General features: G+C 37.0%; 3 protein-coding genes across 5 annotated transcripts; 1 reads left to right on the top strand and 2 right to left on the bottom strand.

Moving 5' to 3' along the window:
- Nucleotides 1–260: 260 nt before the first annotated feature.
- On the top strand, nt 261–3,177 carry LOC111810647 (protein CHAPERONE-LIKE PROTEIN OF POR1, chloroplastic-like). Of its 2 annotated transcripts, none has more exons than XM_023697390.1 (5): nt 261–406; nt 1,241–1,451; nt 1,534–1,634; nt 2,198–2,642; nt 2,776–3,177. In XM_023697390.1, the coding sequence occupies exons 2-5, from the start codon at nt 1,312–1,314 to the stop codon at nt 2,924–2,926; spliced, it is 837 nt and encodes a 278-aa protein (XP_023553158.1). In that variant the 5' UTR covers nt 261–406; nt 1,241–1,311; the 3' UTR covers nt 2,927–3,177. The 2 variants fall into 2 exon arrangements, with proteins under 2 accessions (XP_023553158.1, XP_023553156.1); XM_023697388.1 differs by having other exon boundaries at nt 1,531–1,634.
- Nucleotides 3,178–3,978: 801 nt separating this feature from the next.
- Nucleotides 3,979–9,864, bottom strand: LOC111810479 (probable serine protease EDA2). Of its 2 annotated transcripts, XM_023697185.1 has the most exons (13): nt 9,556–9,864; nt 8,932–9,057; nt 8,114–8,269; nt 7,636–7,815; nt 7,370–7,486; nt 7,233–7,286; nt 7,073–7,144; nt 5,973–6,178; nt 5,769–5,863; nt 5,429–5,503; nt 5,066–5,149; nt 4,390–4,491; nt 3,979–4,210 (listed from the first exon to the last, which is right to left on the bottom strand). In XM_023697185.1, exons 1-13 carry the CDS (start codon nt 9,772–9,774, stop codon nt 4,203–4,205), a joined length of 1,494 nt encoding a protein of 497 aa, XP_023552953.1. In that variant the 5' UTR covers nt 9,775–9,864; the 3' UTR covers nt 3,979–4,202. The 2 variants fall into 2 exon arrangements, with proteins under 2 accessions (XP_023552953.1, XP_023552952.1); XM_023697184.1 differs by having other exon boundaries at nt 3,979–4,491.
- Nucleotides 9,865–12,620: 2,756 nt separating this feature from the next.
- LOC111810038 (B-box zinc finger protein 18-like) lies at nt 12,621–16,334 on the bottom strand. The gene is made up of 5 exons (XM_023696576.1): nt 15,734–16,334; nt 13,689–13,785; nt 13,458–13,573; nt 13,129–13,374; nt 12,621–12,955 (listed from the first exon to the last, which is right to left on the bottom strand). The coding sequence occupies exons 1-5, from the start codon at nt 15,824–15,826 to the stop codon at nt 12,947–12,949; spliced, it is 561 nt and encodes a 186-aa protein (XP_023552344.1). The 5' UTR covers nt 15,827–16,334; the 3' UTR covers nt 12,621–12,946.
- Between the last annotated feature and the right edge of the window lie 3,451 nt (nt 16,335–19,785).

Below are 19,785 nucleotides of genomic sequence, written 5' to 3'. Positions count from 1 at the left end.
AGGTAATTTATAACTATATAAAAAAGATTATTTATTTAGGTGTTTTAATTTTTGCATTTAATTTTCTATAATTTATTTTAATAAAAAACTTATTTTATTTATTTATTTTTTGTGGAACAATTTCAAAATTAAAAAATATAATTAAAGTATATAAAATAAATTAGTTATTTAAAGCCTTTGGAATTCACGTCCATCTGCAAATTTTATTTTTATTTTTTAATTTATTTTATTATCGTTACAGACATTTTCTTAAGGGTAAAAAAATCGGGTTCTCATTTTACTGGAAGCAGGGTTCACTGGAGCTCTAGGTTAGCGTCTTCCCTATCCTTTAGCACGACGTTTGAGATCGACCCTACTGAAGATTTTGCTCATCGGACCGCCGTGTACTTTCTCTTTCACCAATGAGGTTCTTCTTCTAATCTTCATTCTTGATTCTTCGGTTGGTTTGGAGCTTCATTTCATTTCCTGTGGTGTTTGATGATGATTTTGGGTGCTGAATTATTACAAGTTCTGCTGTAATTTACATCTGTTTCATCTGGTATCGCGTAATTTTGCTCTTTTCTGCTCTAAGTATCGGTTAATGTTCAGTGTGGCATTCTCTTTGATTGGTTGAATGGGTTTAAGCTTTCGTAACTTCGTTCTCTGATTCATATGTTGGACCCTGAAATTGGAATCGTTTATTTTGAAATTTTGATTTCGGGTTGAAAATTTTATCAGAATGAGTTCCGAAGGTAAACGAATATGTTCTAATTCCTTTTCCAATTTCAATTAGCCAAACGACTGATCTTTTTTCTTATTGTTTTTCAAAGTAACTTTAGTGTTTGTTGCCCAAATTGAATCTCTCCAACTAACCAAATGGATGCGGGAATGTTTTTGCTCTCCATAATATTTGACACACTGAAATTGGTAGGATATTTAGGCAGCCACAATCGATCCACGGGCTAATTTCATTGTTTAACATATTTTGCATCTATTTAACAGTAGAACACTCTGGAAGCTCTAAAAGAGACTTTAATATCTTCGTTTCTCCATGGCTAAGTAATGGAAAATAATCTAAACAGCATATCAATTCTCTTCATCTATTTGACTGGTGACTAAACTCTGCTAAACCAGAATTTATGGCTGATGGTTGGATTCTTGTAGAGTGGTATTTTCTATGTTATTTTGCTCACTTGCTATGGTTTCTTTTGTTAATCTTATTTAAAGTGTATCTAATTCAGTGATTTTAACAAAATTGTAGCTGCTGATTCTGTGGCTTGGAGAATATAAACATATAGTGGTATTGTGGGGCACTAAGAACAGAGATTTCATATGATGATTTTGTCGGGATTGAGTGGGAAACCCTCGAAATGTTGTCTTCTGAGACCTAGTCCCAGGATTCCACGTGAGCTGGTTTCATCTTTTCCCAATGGGAACTTTAGAGAAAATATTGATTTGCAATATCTCAAAAGGTTCTGCTCACTACTACACGTTAGTGTTCTGATGTGATCATTCCAATTCATGATTCATTTACCTTGTTGTTTAATGCAGAAGTTGCTGGACGGGTCCTGCTCTTAGAGGCAAAACTCTCCAGATTCGACACACTACTAAGTGTGCATTTGATGCTTCCGGAGATTTTGCAAATGAGTCTGCCGGTAAAGTTCTTACTCCAACTAACAACATCGATTATCTCCACCAAACTAATCCATCTAGGAAGCTCCTAGTGAAACAAAGCTCTGTGTTATTGTACCTAACAGGCAATTAACAATAGGAACAATTTAGACTGACTTTACAACATTAAAGGGATAAATGGTTAGATTTTAGAACTTAGGGATCAAAATAGATGTAAAGGGTTATAAATTCATGACCAAAAATTTAATTTGCTGGTTTATTTATTTAATAAACTATTGATCTACTCTCTCTATGGTTCAAAACTTTGATTATTAGGACCTGAAACATGGATTTTTATATCTTAAAATGAGTAAATTTTAAAAGTGGGATTATAACATATGATTTTCTACATGATATCGTGATAAATTACTAATAAATTTTATAAATCTATTCGTTCTTATATTGATGACAATGATATTTACTGCAATTGTATTAAGCGAGCACCGCACTCCATTTTGACACGTAAGATATTTTCCTTCTTGACACTTTTCTAGAATTAGCTTAGCTCATCTCTGAGCTTCCTTCTTGACTCTTTTTGCTAATGCAGCCATATTCCCTCGAATACATGTAAGGGATCCATACAAACGGCTTGGGATAAGTAAGGAAGCATCTGAAGATGAAATTCAAGCTGCCAGAAACTTCCTTATTCATAGATACGCAGGGCACAAAGAAAGTGTCGATGCCATTGAATCAGCTCATGATAAAATTATTATGCAAAAATTTTATGACAGAAAGAACCCAAAAATTGATATCAAGAAAAAGGTCAGGGAAGTGAATCAGTCTCGGGTTGTGCAGGCTATAAGGAATAGGTTCCAAACACCATCTACAAAGTTCATAATCAAGTCATCCATTGCCTTTTTAGTTCTTGGAGTTCTCACCATTCTCTTTCCAACCGAGGAAGGCCCAACCCTTCAGGTTGCTATATCACTCATAGCTACTTTCTATTTCATACATGATCGACTGAAGAGCAAACTCCGAGCTTTCCTTTACGGGTATGTCTAGAACATTCATCTCATTTCCGTTTTGAAATTTATGATAGAACATAAATACTAACATATAGAACAGAATTTAATGGTATCTGATAAGATAACTGGGTTTGATTCTATGAGTTTTTCAATGGTACAGGGCTGGAGCTTTCATATTCTCATGGCTGTTGGGAACCTTTTTGATGGTATCTGTGATCCCTCCTGTAATAAAAGGTCTGAGAGGCTTTGAAGTCACTACTTCATTAATAACCTATATCTTACTCTGGGTTTCATCTACATATTTAAAGTAGCAAAGCAAGGGTTTTCTTCTATTATGAGATTCAAATTTTGCTGCGGATGAGGTTCTGATTCACAGTGTTCTGCTTCCCTGCCCCTTCGGTTGATTAATGGAGAGGATATGTTGAAATTGAAAGGGTCCTTTTGTTTTAGAGTTGAAAAGGATGTAAACCATTACAGATGGAAACTGTAGGTTAGCTGTTTGTTATTATCTGTATTTCATCTTTTGTTGCAATGATAATCTTTCTTGTGCAGTTTTTTGAAAGCGCGAAGCGTATTGAGCTGCAATGACCTTTTTTTTGGGCGTTGAGCCTTGAGACAATAACCAACAAACTACATTGTGTGGATTTAAGCGAGGTGAAGCGCCATATCAAAAAGTAGTTTTAATTTAGTCCATGAAACTTTTTAAGTTTATTCATAAAGCATAGTTCTAATTCTAAGATTTTGATCTTNACAAACTACATTGTGTGGATTTAAGCGAGGTGAAGCGCCATATCAAAAAGTAGTTTTAATTTAGTCCATGAAACTTTTTAAGTTTATTCATAAAGCATAGTTCTAATTCTAAGATTTTGATCTTATACTTAATGTGACCCTTTAATTTTGTAAGTTCGACAAAATATGTGGAGAACTTTCTTTATAAAGGTGTGGAAACCTTCCACACCTTTAAAAACCTTGAGAACCTTGAGGGGAAGTCCGAAAGGGAAAGTTCAAAGAAAACAATATCTACTAGCAGGTTAACATTTCATTCATACCAAACTTTTGACTTAATAATTAGTTATTAGTAAATCATATTAATATGAATACAATTAGAAATGGTTTGGAAAAAAATCATTTTCAACCATAAATTTAGTAGGTAGTATCAATTTTAACTCTAAATTTGTTTTGACTTTAAACTTTCAATTTGATCATTAAAACTTCGAACTTGAATAAGTGTATCAATTTATCACCATAATTATGGCCTCAATAAAAAAGAATAATACATTTGCAAATACTGTAGGCATTAGAAAAGGTTCAAGTCATATAACGATGAGTTTTAATTTATAAAATGATTATTCGAGAAAAGAAATAATATAAGATAGATCTTCTAATAATGGAAGTGGAACAATAAAATACATTACAGATGTGAAATAACCAAATGATAAATATGAGGGTCAGCTTTATGAATGTCTAAAAATCTATTCATTATTATACATATTGTGCAAATTTAAATACATGCCCACATAATTCGTGCTCCTTGCTTGCATCAGAAGAGAGGAGAGTAGGATTGATATGATGTCCTCAATGGAGCAACTAAACATCTGTTTTGAGGATAATATGCACAGACAGCGATTAGGCAAAGTATGATTTAAGGCGCGTTCGAAATGACTTTTAAGTGCTTAAAAATCTTCACTTAAAAACCATTTTCAACACTTTCGAGGCTAAGTAGTAAGAGTTAAGCAGGAGGACTTGATCGTTGAGCTTCAGATATAATTCCTACCAGTGGTGGCTTGACACTCCGACAGCCAAAGATCCATCTTTTCCACCAACTGCTGCCTAACTTTGTGAACTGCGTCTGGAGAGCTACAGTTGTGAGCATCACCTAAAGAGAGACAGAGACAGAGGCAGAGAGGAAGGTCAGATTTAGAGAATTCAATGAAGCAACAAATTAAGTTCGTTAAATCATTAGAGTTCTTTAGTTTAGGAGTGATTTAACGTGATCCTAAAGAAGAGATCAAACAACTAGACATTACAAAAAGCTACAAAATTCATCACTCTCGGAAAAACCGAGAGGTAATACTACTTGAAAGAGCAGATGTTGGACAATTTAAAAACAATGCAGTCTTTAAGGATGTAAAGGACAGACTACTTCAGAAAGATAAAGATCGGTGCAAAACTTGATCAAACGGGGGAACATGCATTTTTAAGGTGAATTACAGGGTTCAGATTTGCACCATTAAGTTCAAATCTCAAAATTTCATGTAAACAAACTTCTGATTGATTTAGGATCGTTTGGCTTTGGACTAATGGCCTTTTCTTCTTCCCCCCCACCAGAAAAAAAAAAAAGATTGGAGGTCTACATGAGATTGAGATCGACTCCCATATGCTCGATCTAAATCATTTTTATAATGTGTATGCGGAAGAAAGGGTAGATATAAAGGTAGATCTTTACATACCTTCAATATTTAGATGAGATTGAGGGCATCCTCGCAAATCAGTTCCATGGCCACAATTGTGACATGTTATGAGGAATGATGGCACTGAGCAGAGAAAAAAGAAAAAGTAAATAACATTATGAATGAATCTCCTAAATAAATTCAATACAACACCATTCTAAATTACCATGGCCAATAATTTACGTAAAAACCTTTCGACATAATTTAATAAAATCAATGAAAATCCTTGGATGAAACAAAAACTCTTCCAGGAAAATCCACAAGCAATCAAGAGTAATTGACCTGGATAAGATCACTTCAAGGCTGGGAGTTTCACATAAGCTTGGGCAATGAATATTAAGAACAAAATAATTCAAAACTCACTGTCTGGAGATGAAATTTGCTTGGATGCATGGCGCCAAGGATCTTGCGAACCATTTGTAAAAACTATTTTTGAACCTGCAAAAGCAATTTTTCATCAGACGTAAAGTAAGACTGGAAACGCCCTTAATTATGGCTAAACAAGCACTGTTGGTGACTGAAAGGCCCGGCGTGTACACATTTACAATTCTTTTTACAGTATGTCGAACTGGTCAAAGAGAGCTTTGAATTGCATTGGTAAAAATAAGAAATTACAGGGATGACGGTTAAATTGACTGACTTCTCAAACTAAAAGCACAGAACCAAGTGAAGTAGAGGTAGCAGAAAAGAAGACAGTATGCACCTGCAATTTTTGTGCCTCCGTAATAAATATTTGTGCCGTCTACATCCGGATAGACGCCCTCTCCAAAAACGTTCTTACAGAGATCCAGATGATATCTGTTATTAGGTGAGCTATTAAAAAATTGCAACCAAAGAAACATCGAAATGTGATAAAAATTCACTGAACAAAAGCATGGAATCCACAAAGAGGAGACTGGAAGAATACTTTGTATCAACTTTGGAGGATCGCATGCTATCATTTGCTGGAGCAACCTGGAAATATGCAACTTCAGAACAAACTTGAAACCACCACAACCGGTCAGCGCTATCTTCACCCGGAGTGGTGTTTTTTAAGTGTTTCTGATTGTAAGTCTGAACATTAGTGCCAAAACTTCCAATGTAATAATCTTTAACATATTTGGCATAGGCATCCTGCAGGAGAAAGTAAATGGCATTCAAAGAGTAAGATATCTAATAAAGTTGATAATATAACCTGCATGTATGTGCACATTGCATGTTATGAACAGAGAAGAAACCCATAGATTAAACTTAAAACGGGCCCTTCTAAAGGATAGTGCCAATACAGATAGTAGGTCGGGGAGCATTTGTTTTGCATGGATTGATTTTGTGCTTTATTGAAGGATAACTTGTTCGACATCTTTTGCCCAAATTTTTGGTTAAGCGATCGAGCAAGTTTTTTTTTAATAAATATAGACCATCCATATTTGGCAACTACGCTTGGAACAGAGGTTAATATGTGTGTTTGGTTAAAGAAACATGTCAAGGACTAAACCCAAGAAACTCTATCATTAACTTTGACTCGAAAAGTTTGCACGTTAGAGAAGAAATGAAGGGAACAAAACTCATTTTGATTGCACCGCCATGGCTATCCAATGCTCGAGAATGGAAGGAGAGGAAAATAATATCATTTTCAGATGAGAGAGTGGAACATAGGTTTATGGAGTGGCATGAGGCCACTTTCTAGCTCCATTTGTGCCTTGACCTTATAAAAAAGTTCATTACATTCCTCAATTATTAACATAGGATTGGATGTTTAACTGCACTTCATGAAGGAGAGGAATAACACAACTTCTGAGGGGAACGTAAAAGGATAAATCTAAGAGTGGCTCAAGGTTCATTTCCTAGCTTCTTTTTCAGGCTTATTACATATTGGACATCTAATTGGTGCACTTCATGACCTCAAAAAATTTTAGTTTCCGTCCAGTTCCTGCTGCACATCCTAATCTTGAAAATGTAATATATTTCTCATTTTTATTGGGAAACAAAAAGATTATAAACAAATAAAGGTAAGAACTGGGAAGATACCACTAAGTCATTTCCTGCATTCTTTGCTTGAACAAGAGGAGAGCACACTGTATCTGGATTTCCATATTGAAACTGCATAATTTTAACAAATAAAGATAACGAATGCTGAAAGTAAAAAAAAATTATACATAAAGAAAGGTGATCCAAGACTGAAAATTACCGCGATAACAGCGGCATCTGCCAGGAAATAAAAGAAATCTCCATCTATTTCCAGCTGTAAACACGCTAGTTATCAGCAGCAAATAAGAGAACAGAAAATATAGTGTCCTATTATAAATGATTAAATGGAAAGCCAACCTCTCCCGCACCAAACAATGCCTTCACTTCTTTTTTGTTTGTTGCAAATCTTTGTTCAACAAGTCGACTGGTTTCTTGCAAAGCAGCCTTGCACTCTGGACCGGCAGATTCACCAATCTGCATAAAAAAGACAACTCAGGATATTGTCCAAAGGAGCACATTTAAAAAAAGTTTGAGAGACTAGAATGTTATTCTTGTATAGAATCTGAAGGTCATTGAATCAAATAGGAGAATGCATATAGCCAATTACATCATATTTGAATCACCTGTTGGTCAAATTCAGTAAAGTTATAGACAGCAAGAACAACAGCAGAACTTGCGAGACTTCCGCATGTTAAATGAGGGAACTTAAGTCGAAACCACGCACTAAGAGCTCCAGGATATGAGACACCAAAAAAGAACCACGGGTTTTCAACCTTTTTGTTCAGCTTCAGATTCAGTGAATCCTGCAAGCAGATCACCAACAGACGGACATTAATTTACATATAATTGGAGAAATAACTAGTCAAGCCTATTATTAATATCAGAATGGTAATGTATTGAACATGCACGTGAACCATAAACGCTAGGCTAGTAAAGTCGTAGTGAAGTGTGAAAATCCAATATCATGTTTTTTTTTTCCTTTTCAAAAACAAAAATAATCCCACTTTAGATTGAGTCATTTGACATATGCAAACAAATGAGTTATTTCAATCTGCTTTACATTTGAATTGATAATATAGTTATAAATTGGGTAATAATGACCTGGTAGTACTGGCGGAAGACAGCCAAATCAAACAAAGCTTGCTTGGACGAAAGATATCTCAAGTTATTTGTCGTCAATGACTTGAAAGGGGAACTCTTCCCATAGTAGCGATGCTCAAGAGAAACAATGGCTGCTCCGAACTTCTTTGCCAAAACCTGCATAACATAAATAAGCATGTAAAAAGGGATTACCTCATCGAATAACTAATAAAGCTTGAGAAGATAATAGATTTCTCCTTTCTCTATCTGTCTACCCATCGATCTATCTACAAGCAATCCTAAAATTGAGATGAACACCACCCTCCTTTCTCTTACATATTTCTACAAGCATTCACCACTTCATAATGAACAAACTTGCATACAAGCACTACTAAATCATACATGAACAACATCCACCTTTCTTAAATACATTTTCACAAACCCCTTTTACCACTGTCATAACTGTGAACCAAACATGCAAGCAAGAACCCCAAAAATCTAGATTAACAACACCCTCCTTTCTCACATACATTTTTACAAACATTCACAACTTCGTACTTTTGAGGAAGTGGTTGAAAGGGCATTTTGCTTTCCTTGAATTGTAAATAACAGGCTCTATAACCAAAAAGTATCTTAAATATTTTAAGACAAAATGAAGAACAAAATCACCAGCATGCGAAGTCAATTCTACAAAGCTGAGCCCTGAGTCATAAATAATCTAAACTAGAGTACTACATTAAACAAAGTACACCACTCGCAGGTCAACCCTCATGTTATCATTCGAATACAACAAAAAAACAAATCCCTTAAGAAATGATTGGAGGTATTGTTGAACATACTCCTAGATAATCATTGCTAATCCCATTGCATGGACCTTCACCACAGATTTTTAAGAAAATTGGTCCATCTGGAATCCGAAAGTAGTCATGGAACTCGTAATAGCGCTGTTGAAACTTGTCATGGTTCTGCATATGTTAGCACCCAAGAGTGAGCAGAATTGGATTGAATTGAACTAATGAGCATCACATTCACATTCACATACACAAGAAATTGTAAAAGAATTTAGTGAAAAATTGCTTGGTCGTAAAGTATATGTGAACTCAATACGATTGAGCTCATTACATGCTGGGGTGGTCATAAAGAAACAAATCAAAAATTCATTTCCATTCTAATAAACTATCATAGATATTCTTCAGACCGACCAAGAAATACAAAAATTGCTAAGTATGTTCCTTATAGGTCAAAACTAGCCTCAGCCACTTACGTCAAGCTCAAGCAAATACTAAATTCCCCTAGCTTAATTAGTCAGAAGATACTTCAAACAATCCCGAATAAATGAACTGAAAGGCAAGCTAAGTAGATTCAATTCACAGAACAACTACTCCCGAGACAAATTCAGCATCCGCACTAAACAAAATCAAGCCAATTGAAATCGAATTACGACTTAACAGAGTGAAATTTACATAAGGAGAGAAGTGATCGAGTGTCTGGTTAAACCAATGCTCCGTCCGGGTCAAGAACGAGCTGCTTGAAGACAATCGATTAAGAACAGTCCGAGGCGTCACGTGGCCGGTAGTGAACGCCGACAAGGACAACGCCACCGCCGTCGCCACCAACCACAATCGAACTATTGTTAAGATCTTCCCCATTCTTGATGGTGTCGAAGCCAATCCGAACTGCATCAAACAAATCGTTGCTTATCTTCAAAAAAAAACGCGTAAATTTTTACGGTATCGACTTTTTTTCTTCTTCTGTTTTTCTCCCTACGAACTAATTTTTTTCAATGGGATAATTACCTTTTGGAATATTTAAATAAAAAAATATAATAATTTATATTAACTTAAGCATAAATTAATTAAAATATCACATTCAAATTCAATAATAATAATAATAATAATATCTCTAAATAAATTACAAGAAAAGAAAATAATAATAATAGAATTTACGAACCAGTGACACTGCATAACTAACATCGATTATAAACGTCAAATATTATTAATTTTTATAATAATTTTAAAAGTAGGGTATGATTATTTTGTAAAATTATTATCCAACTTGATTTTTAATTTTTTAATTTTTTTAAATTCGACCCAATCGAATACTTGTTTACTATAAAACTGAAAAGGAAATATTTATGTTTTAAATTTTTGAATATAATTAAAAAATAAAATTATTCACCCGACATATTTAAAATATTAATAACATTTTTTTCTAGGTTAAATATTGAAATTCGTGGTATATTTTATATTTTTGGAACGAGAAAAATTAATTTTTTAAATAATATAAATTAATTTGTATGAAATAATTAGACATTTGATTGATTATATTGACAAGAAAGAAAGTCTTTCCTCTCAAGTGAAGCAAGATGTAATTTGGAAGCATTGCATTGAATTAATTAATTAATTAATTAATTATTCCTTTGAGCACCTCAGACAAAATAATATTATAATTTATATAATAATCCCTTCACCATTATTTACTTACATTTGGCTATTCAAATTAAATAAAACAATTATTAATTAATTAAATAATAGCCTATGAGATTTGGTTTTGATTGTTTGAAGTGACATTTGAGAATTAATTAATTAATTTAATGGAATAATTTAACTCCAATGATGTAACTTTAATTTAAATAAATAATCATATAAATAAAGTCACATAATAATTTAATTTATCCTAATTAGGTTTAATTCTAATATTATTTATGAAATAATGATTCTATGGAACCAATATCAATTATTTTAAATTTAAAATGTATAAACGTTATTCATATCCATTAACTTTTTGATGATTCTATTTTAGTGCCTAATTTTTTTTAAATAAAATTACTAAATTTCACATCTAGTTCCGTTTGTTGTTAGTTAAATGGAGACTTAAATGGAGACAGAACTTCTCCTGTGATTTTTTTGTAATAATTGTGGAATCTCACAGAAATCAATGGTGTGAAAATCTTTCTCTAACATACGCATTTTTAATAATTGAGTCGAATAATTACTGTTAGTGATTTGGACAGTTACAAATGGTATTGTAACTAGACATCAGGCAGTGTGCCAACTAGGATGCTAGCCCTTTAAGGGAGTAAATGAGGNAATGATTCTATGGAACCAATATCAATTATTTTAAATTTAAAATGTATAAACGTTATTCATATCCATTAACTTTTTGATGATTCTATTTTAGTGCCTAATTTTTTTTAAATAAAATTACTAAATTTCACGTCTAATTCCGTTTGTTGTTAGTTAAATGGAGACAGAACTTCTCCTGTGATTTTTTGTAATAATTGTGGAATCTGACAAAAATCAATGGTGTGAAAATCTTTCTCTAACATACGCATTTTTAATAATTGAGTCGAATAATTACTGTTAGTGATTTGGACAGTTACAAATGGTATTGTAACTAGACATCAGGCAGTGTGCCAACTAGGATGCTAGCCCTTTAAGGGAGTAAATGAGGCAGCGTGCCAACTAGGATGCTAGCCCCTAAGGGGGTAAATGAGGCAGTGTGCCAACTAGGATACTAGCCCCTAAGGGGGTAAATGAGGTAGTGTGCCAACTAGGATGCTAGCCCTTTAAGGGAGTACATGAGGCAGTGTGCCAACTAGGATGCTAGCCCCTAAGGGGGTAAATCAGGCAGTGTGCCAACTAGGACGCTAGCCCCTAAGGGGGTAAATCAGGCAGTGTGCCAACTAGGACGCTAGCCCCTAAGGGGGTAAATCAGGCAGTTTGCCAACTAGGACGCTAGCCCCTAAGGGGGTAAATCAGGCAGTTTGCCAACTAGGACGCTAGCCCCTAAGGGGGTAAATCAGGCAGTTTGCCAACTAGGACGCTAGCCCCTAAGGGGGTAAATCAGGCAGTTTGCCAACTAGGACGCTAGCCCCTAAGGGGGTAAATCAGGCAGTTTGCCAACTAGGACGCTAGCCCCTAAGGGGGTAAATCAGGCAGTTTGCCAACTAGGACGCTAGCCCCTAAGGGGGTAAATCAGGCAGTTTGCCAACTAGGACGCTAGCCCCTAAGGGGGTAAATCAGGCAATTTGCCAACTAGGACGCTAGCCCCCAAGAGAGTAAATTGTGAGATATCACATCGGTAAGAAAGATAACAATTTTGACGTCTCCAGAATAGGTGGTGTGCTAATTAGGAAAAATATGTGGTGTGCTAATTAGGAAACTGACCTCCCACATCTAATTTTTACGAGATCATGTAAAATCCAGCAAATTATCGAACTGAATTATCATGAATTCCTCACGAAAAAAATCTCCGACCCAAATCTCCACAAAATTAAACGAAAAAACTTGAATATTAGAGCAAAATTTGAATGCAAAAACAACCAAACTAAAAGAAAATGAAAATTCAAGACATTAAAATAAAGTATTCCAAAAAAAAAAAAAAAAAGAAGAAAAAAACAGAAAACTATTTTTTTAAAATGGTTATGAACAAAGCTTAGCAAATGAAGAACAAGAGAACAGCAATANTTTTTTTTTTTTTTTTTTTTTTTTTTTTTTTTCCGACCAGAACCAAAAGAAGGGGTTTACCTACACCAACTTAACTTGCCCTCCCAACAACACCTGCCGTGTGCTGGGTCTGTGTCTCTAAAGTTGTAATATTACAGCACCTGCAGTTTCACTAAAAAGCACTGCTTTTATCTTATATCTTGCTTTCAAATCTATCCAACCACTTCTCTACAATTCTAAACAAGCTCGACACCGAACCTTTACGCCCCCCCGACCGAACCAAACATGTAGGTTTCCACTACGAGCAGCCGTGACAAGTCCTGCTTTGTGTATCGGAACCAAGGGGAAGATTGATGAATGCAATGGTGTCGATGTGTTATCGAAAGCCATGGTTCGTAGTTCATGATCATAGATCCTGAAAAAGAAACCGAGTTCCGGGAAATAATGTAATATAATATGGATACCAGCAGCAGACATGATAAGTCAACGTAAATCGACCAGTTGGATTCGGGTCTGTTTGGAATCACTTTTTAAGTGCGTTAAACGAATACAACGTCAAGGAGGAAGAGATGAGGAAAGCATTTGCACCTGATTATTAGCAGCCTGCCCATGGACCCTTTGAGGCTTCATATTCAAATCAATCATTTTCGTGTCGGACTCGGCATGACCATCGTCGTTAGCTTCTCGAACAGGTGATAGTCGGTGATGATTCTGTTGGTTGTCTTCCACGGTCACTTTATGTGGTGGTGGCAGGTTATGTCCTTTACTAATATCATTGGAAACCTTAGAATGTGGAGATGGATCATCAAGATTTATAGGTTTGTCTCCTGGAAACTGGAAAAGAACAAGAAATTCAAAGTTCGAATCGTAACGTGGGTGGAAAATATACGAGGTGATATCGTAATCGATCAACCAACCTCGACCCTCTGCCTTAGCAAAAGGTATCGCTTATGTGTTCGTTTCCCTCCAACGTGAACGATCATGTCACATTGCAAACAAAGGGAACTTCCATCTATCTCACAGTAAAAGAAAGCTACATACAATTTCGAACACAAAAAATACATTGATTCTAGTTAATCATACCGTCCCGAAACATAATATATAACAGAGCGAACGAGTACCAAAAACAAAAGGAAGGACCTCCCTACCAGGTGCGTTCTCGCATATATCACAACGGGGAACGTCACTCGGACTTGCAAGGCCAACTCTTACATGTCGACTTGCGAGTTTATTGCACATATGGACCTATCATACAAGTTTGCAACATATTTGATATGATTTCAGCTTCAAATTCAGTTCTTTTGTTTGAAACAAACATGAAAGTTTAGTTCTTCAGCAGGTAATCAATTTAGCATCAACTATGCTTCAACGAAAGCCACAAGACTAGAGGTATGAACACCAAATGAAATGTCAAAGATTAATCAAATTATCATCCAAGCTGACAATCCTCGTGTTAAAAATCGAACAGAACTGCTAGAGGGCACTTGTTTTTATATAAACTCAATGAGAATGAGTGCTCGGGTTATGTGTAACAGCCCCACTGCTCGTAGATATTGTCCTCTTTGAGCTTAACCTTCCCAACTTCCCCTCAAAGTTTTACAACACGTCAGTTAGGAAGAGGTTTTCACATCCTTATCAGGAATGTTTCGTTTCCCTCTCTAACTGATGTGAGATCTCACAATCTATCTCCCTTGGGGGCCAGCATGACACACCGCTCGGTGTTTGGCTCTGATACCATTTGTAACAGCCCAAGCCCAAGCCCACCGCTAGTAGATATTGTCCTCTTTGGACTTTCCCTTCCGGACTTCCTCTCAAGGTTTCAAAACACGTCCGTTAGGGAGAGGTTTCCACACCCTTATAACGAATGTTTCGTTCCCCTCTCCAACCGATGTGGGATCTCACAATCCACCCTTCTTGGGGGCCAGCGTCCTCGCTAGCACACTGCCGAGTGTCTGGCTTTGATATCATTTGTAACAACCCAAACCCACTGTTAGCAAATATTGTCCTCTTTGCATTTTCCCTTCCAGGCTTCCCCTCAAGGTTTTAAAACACATCCGTTAGGGAGAGGTTTCCACACCCTTATAAAGAATGTTTCATTCCCCTCTCCAACCGATGTGGGATCTCACAAACCACCCCCTTGGTGGTCCAACGTCCTCGCTAGCACACCGCTACCATTTGTAACAACCCAAGCCCATCGCTAGCACATATTGTCCTCTTTGGACTTTCCCTTCCGGAGCTTCCCCTCAAAGTTTTAAAACGCATCCGTTAGGGAGAGTTTTTCACACCCTTATAAGAAATGTTTCATTCCCCTTTCCAACCGATGTGGGATCTCACAAACCACCCCCCTTGGGGGCCAGCGTCCTCGCTAGCACACCACCTAGTGTCTGGCTTTGATACCATTCGTAACAACCCAAGCCCAACGCATCGCTTGCAGATATTGTCCTCTTTGGGCTTTCCCTTCCAGGCTTCCCCTCAAGGTTTTAAAAGGCATCCGCCCAACGCATCGCTTGCAGATATTGTCCTCTTTGGGCTTTCCCTTCCAGGCTTCCAGGTTTTAAAAGGCATCCGTTAGGGAGAGGTTTCCACACCCTCATAAGGAATGTTACCCACACCCTCATAAGGAATGTTACCCACACCCTTATAAGGAATGTTACCCACACCCTTATAAGGAATGTTACCCACACCCTTATAAGGAATGTTACCCACACCCTTATAAGGAATGTTACGTTCCCCTCTCCAACCGAGGTGGGATCTCACATTACGCTTCTTATTGATCATGTTTCAGCTAAGCAAAGCCACTTGGTGCGACAGTAAACATCAGCAATTTTCAACTTTAAACATGGATTTCAGAGAGATCAAATGCAATGCAGATATGGAGCATGATTCTTGCCAAATTGACAGCAACAAAAGCCTTCATCCAAAGCTTTCCATCACCCAAATGTAATGAAAATTTGCAAGAATCGCTAGGCCTAAAAGACACCTCAAGAACAAGATCCAGCAACATTACAACAATCAAATGCAAGCATATACCCAACAGCCCATGATTTCAAAGACCCAATAATCCATGATTCAATTATCATCCCAAACAGAATAGAAATGAAGTAATGACAATCAAGATTAAGTAAGATCAACCCACAGAAACAAAATGGGCAAAAATCCAAGAGAACGACAAAGAAGGGGAAAAAGAGAATACCTTCTCGTCACAAGAGCGGCAAAGCGCGGCTTCGTCAGCAGCGCAAAAGACGATAGCAGCAGCGCTTTCACAAGCGTCACAAAGTGTTCTCATAATTGAAGCTCCCCACGCTCATTTCCTCGCCCAACAAAATCAACCGCACGCCACCAACAACACCTTCATAACCCCCCTCCTCACCCACAAAACAAAACCCAAAAACAATTTTCCCCAAATAAACCAAACCCTTCAAACCAAACAAAAACACCCAAAATTCACAAACCAATATCAAGAACAACGACAAGTTCTTGAGGTTTCCTACACCAGATGGGCTCGACGTTTGACAACGAAAACGATGATGGGGAATGGAATGACAAGGAAGAGATAGAAAAAGAAAGAGAAAAAAAATTAAGAAATGGGGTTGGATTAGCGGGGCCTGAGGGGGTAAAAGGAGATTCGAGAACACAATCGGGCTACCAGAAACAATAATAAATGTGAAGAACAGCACATGGCAGCCAATGAAAAGGGCAAAAAGGTATGGATTTACTGTTTTTGAAGAGGAGCCCTTATTTTTGAAATTACCATAACTCAGAGCTCAGTCCATGGCCACAAGTTTTGTTAGGGAGAAATGAATGGGCGTCTCGGATGATTCTCATCCACCAATTACATATCTGACGCGGGTCCCAACCAAATTTTTGTCCGTATATTATATTGCAGAAATAAGGTGTGTGTTTGAAGATTGGATACAAATGGATGGTTGAGATGGGGTTTGGTAATTCTTCATCTTTTCTCTCTAATATCTTCTACTCTGCACGTGGCGCCCCATTCATCTTCAACCTTTCTCCTTTGTGGTTCATACCCATCCCACTCTAATCTTTCTCTTTTCATCTACTTCCATTGGATAATCGTCTCGATCCATGAGGTTTTCGAGACGATTCGATGACAATGAAGTAAATCCATGAAAGTTCATGTCAAAAGTGGATAATGTTGTAACTTTCAGCCTGTATGAGAAGAGAATCACAAACGACTGTCTGGATAGTGTGGTGGTTGCAACCACTCTATTGAAGCTTAAAATATTCTCGAGCTCCAGTATTGACTACATTGACAAAGTTATGTTCTCGTTTATTAGGGTNCTTCAACCTTTCTCCTTTGTGGTTCATACCCATCCCACTCTACTCTTTCTCTTTTCATCTACTTGGATGGGATAATCGTCTCGATCTATGAGGTTTTCGAGACGATTCGATGATAATGAAGTAAATCCATGAAAGTTCATGTCAAAAGTGGATAATGTTGTAACTTTCAGCCTGGATGAAAAGAGAATCACAGACCACTGTCTAAATAGTGTGGTAGTTGCAACCACTCTAGACTGTTGAAGCTTAAAATATTCTCGAGCTCCAGTATTGGCTACACTGACAAAGTTATGTTCTCATTTATTAGGATGACTATTGATAGAAGAATCGTTCAGTAAGATATAGGTCGGGGTCAGTGCTACGAGACCTTAACCACCTTTTAATTTCAATAACAAATATATAATTGAGACAAAATTGCTTAAAATAATAATAATAATAATAATAATAATAAATTTTAATTTCGGAAGGGAGTGCCCNTTCTCATTTATTAGGATGACTATTGATAGAAGAATCGTTCAGTAAGATATAGGTCGGGGTCAGTGCTACGAGACCTTAACCACCTTTTAATTTCAATAACAAATATATAATTGAGAGAAAATTGCTTAAAAAATAATAATAACAATAATAAATTATAATTTCGGAAGGGAGTGTGCATGGAATGATTTTCATTGTGCCCGACAGGCCCATTATCTCATGGCCCAATTCAGACATTAAAACATTCAGCCTCTTTTTGGTTGTTATTTCACTGACGTCATTCCATGACGTCATCCCCTTCTGGGCTCGATAGAACTTTAAGATGTATATTATAACAGCTCAAATCCACTGTTAGTAAATATTTTTTCGGTTTGAAAACACGTCTGTTAAGGACGAGTTTCCACATTCTTATTAAAAATGATTCTTTCTCATCTCCACACCCTTATAAGAAATGTTTCGTTATCTTCTCTATTCTACGTCCAGACTGTTTCGTTCCTTTCACCAACCAATATGAGATTTCACAATTCATCGCGCTCTTGGGAGCCTAACGTCCACGTTGGAACACCATATTATCCCACACTGTTTTAAAACGCGTCTGTTAAGGAGATGTTTTTACGCCTTTATAAGGAATGTTTCGTTCTTCTCTCCATATCCTTATAAAAATATTTAGTTATCTTCTTTGTTTCACACCCTTGTAAAAAATGTTTCGTTTCTCTCTCCAACCAACGCCAGATCTCACAATTCACTCCCTTGGGGACCTAACACTACTCAGTGTCTGACTCTGATACTATTTGTAACATCTCAAGCTCACTGCTAGTAGATATTGTTCATTTTAGTCAATTACGTATCTTAAAACACGTCTGTTAGGAGAAGGTTTCCACCTAACACCACTCAGTGTCTGACTCTGATACTATTTGTAACATCTCAAGCTCACTGCTAGTAGATATTGTTCATTTTAGTCAATTACGTATCTTAAAACACGTCTGTTAGGAGAAGGTTTCCACCTAACACCACTCAGTGTCTGACTCTGATACTATTTGTAACATCTCAAGCTTACCGCTAGCAAATATTGTTCATTTTGGCCAATTACGTATCTCAAGGCTTTAAAACACGTCTGCTAGGGGAAGGTTTCCACACCCGAGCGGCTCTGCCCCCTTCGCCCTATGGGTCTCAGAGCTCCGCCCTTTCACCTGAAAGCAAGGAAAGACGAAACTCTCGATTCATGATCCTGAACTGGAAGTCAATCCTCAACCTTAAACCTCTTCTTTCACTCTTTTCACTCAGGAAACACTATTCTTGATCCTTCCCCTATTCTAACTAATTGAATTGACTCTCTTGTCCCCGGTTCCTTGTCTCACTACTTGCTTCGCCCCTGAAGCTGTATTCGGTGTTTTGTTCTCCTCTCCAACCAATGTGGGACATCACAATTCACCCCCTTTCAGGGCCCAGCGTCCTCGCTGACACTCATTCCTTTCTCAATCAATGTGGGACCTCCGCAAAATTCACCTCTTTGGGGTCCAGCGTCTTTCCTAGCACATCGTCAAATGTCTGGCTTTGATACCATTTGTAACGATCGAGATACACCACTACTAGATATTATCCTTTTTGGGCTTTCCCTAGCATTTGCTTGAGAAAAATTTTCACACCCTTGTAAAGATGTTTTGTTCTCCTCCCAACCAAGGTAAGACATGACAGTATAAATAAAAAAACATAACAGNAGGCTTTAAAACACGTCTGCTAGGGGAAGGTTTCCACACCCGAGCGGCTCTGCCCCCTTCGCCCTATGGGTCTCAGAGCTCTGCCCTTTCACCTGAAAGCAAGGAAAGACGAAACTCTCGATTCATGATCCTGAACTGGAAGTCAATCCTCAACCTTAAACCTTTTCTTTCACTCTTTTCACTCGGGAAACACTATTCTTGATCCTTCCCCTATTCTAACTAATTGAATTGACTCTCTTGTCCCCAGTTCCTTGTCTCACTGCTTGCTTCGCCCCTGAAGCTGTATTCGGTGTTTTGTTCTCCTCCCCAACCAATGTGGGACATCACAATCCACCCCCTTTCGGGGCCCAGCATCCTCGCTGACACTCATTACTTTCTCAATCAATGTGTGACCTCCGCCAAATTCACCTCTTTAGAGTCCAGTATCTTTACTAGCACATCGTCCAGTGTCTGGCTCTGATACCATTTGTAACGATCGAGATACACCAGTACTAGATATTATCCTTTTTGGGCTTTCCCTCGCATCTGCTCGAGAAAAGTTTTCACACCCTTATAAATAATGTTTTGTTCTCCTCCCAACCAATGTAAGACATCACAGTATAAATAAAAAAACATAACATGCATGATAATATAAAATTAAAATTCCTAAAAAAATAAAATAAAAAAACCAGAAAAAATAACGAGAAAATAAATAATAAATTAAATGTGGAGGATGGTGGTGGGGCATGTGCAGGTCATAGCGGCGTGGACACAT

Source organism: Cucurbita pepo, chromosome LG14, assembly GCF_002806865.2.
Source record: "Cucurbita pepo subsp. pepo cultivar mu-cu-16 chromosome LG14, ASM280686v2, whole genome shotgun sequence".
Classification (NCBI taxonomy): domain Eukaryota; kingdom Viridiplantae; phylum Streptophyta; class Magnoliopsida; order Cucurbitales; family Cucurbitaceae; genus Cucurbita; species Cucurbita pepo.
This window is presented reverse-complemented; position numbering and strand designations above follow the sequence as displayed.

Excerpts from the sequence above, each read along its gene's own strand:
- LOC111810647 (XM_023697388.1), top strand. The coding sequence starts at position 1,312 with ATGATGATTTTGTCGGGATTGAGTGGGAAACCCTCGAAATGTTGTCTT. Across the intron at positions 1,452-1,530 it reads GATTTGCAATATCTCAAAAG|AAGTTGCTGGACGGGTCCTG; the intron begins GTTCTGCTCACT and ends TGTTTAATGCAG. Across the intron at positions 1,635-2,197 it reads TTTTGCAAATGAGTCTGCCG|CCATATTCCCTCGAATACAT; the intron begins GTAAAGTTCTTA and ends TTGCTAATGCAG.
- LOC111810479 (XM_023697184.1), bottom strand. The coding sequence starts at position 9,774 with ATGCAGTTCGGATTGGCTTCGACACCATCAAGAATGGGGAAGATCTTA. Across the intron at positions 8,270-8,931 it reads TTAGCAATGATTATCTAGGA|GTTTTGGCAAAGAAGTTCGG; the intron begins GTATGTTCAACA and ends TATGTTATGCAG. Across the intron at positions 7,487-7,635 it reads TTACTGAATTTGACCAACAG|ATTGGTGAATCTGCCGGTCC; the intron begins GTGATTCAAATA and ends TTTTTTATGCAG.
- LOC111810038 (XM_023696576.1), bottom strand. The coding sequence starts at position 15,826 with ATGAGAACACTTTGTGACGCTTGTGAAAGCGCTGCTGCTATCGTCTTT. Across the intron at positions 13,786-15,733 it reads GCCGCTCTTGTGACGAGAAG|GTCCATATGTGCAATAAACT; the intron begins GTATTCTCTTTT and ends CTTGTATGATAG. Across the intron at positions 13,375-13,457 it reads TGCTAAGGCAGAGGGTCGAG|TTTCCAGGAGACAAACCTAT; the intron begins GTTGGTTGATCG and ends GTTCTTTTCCAG.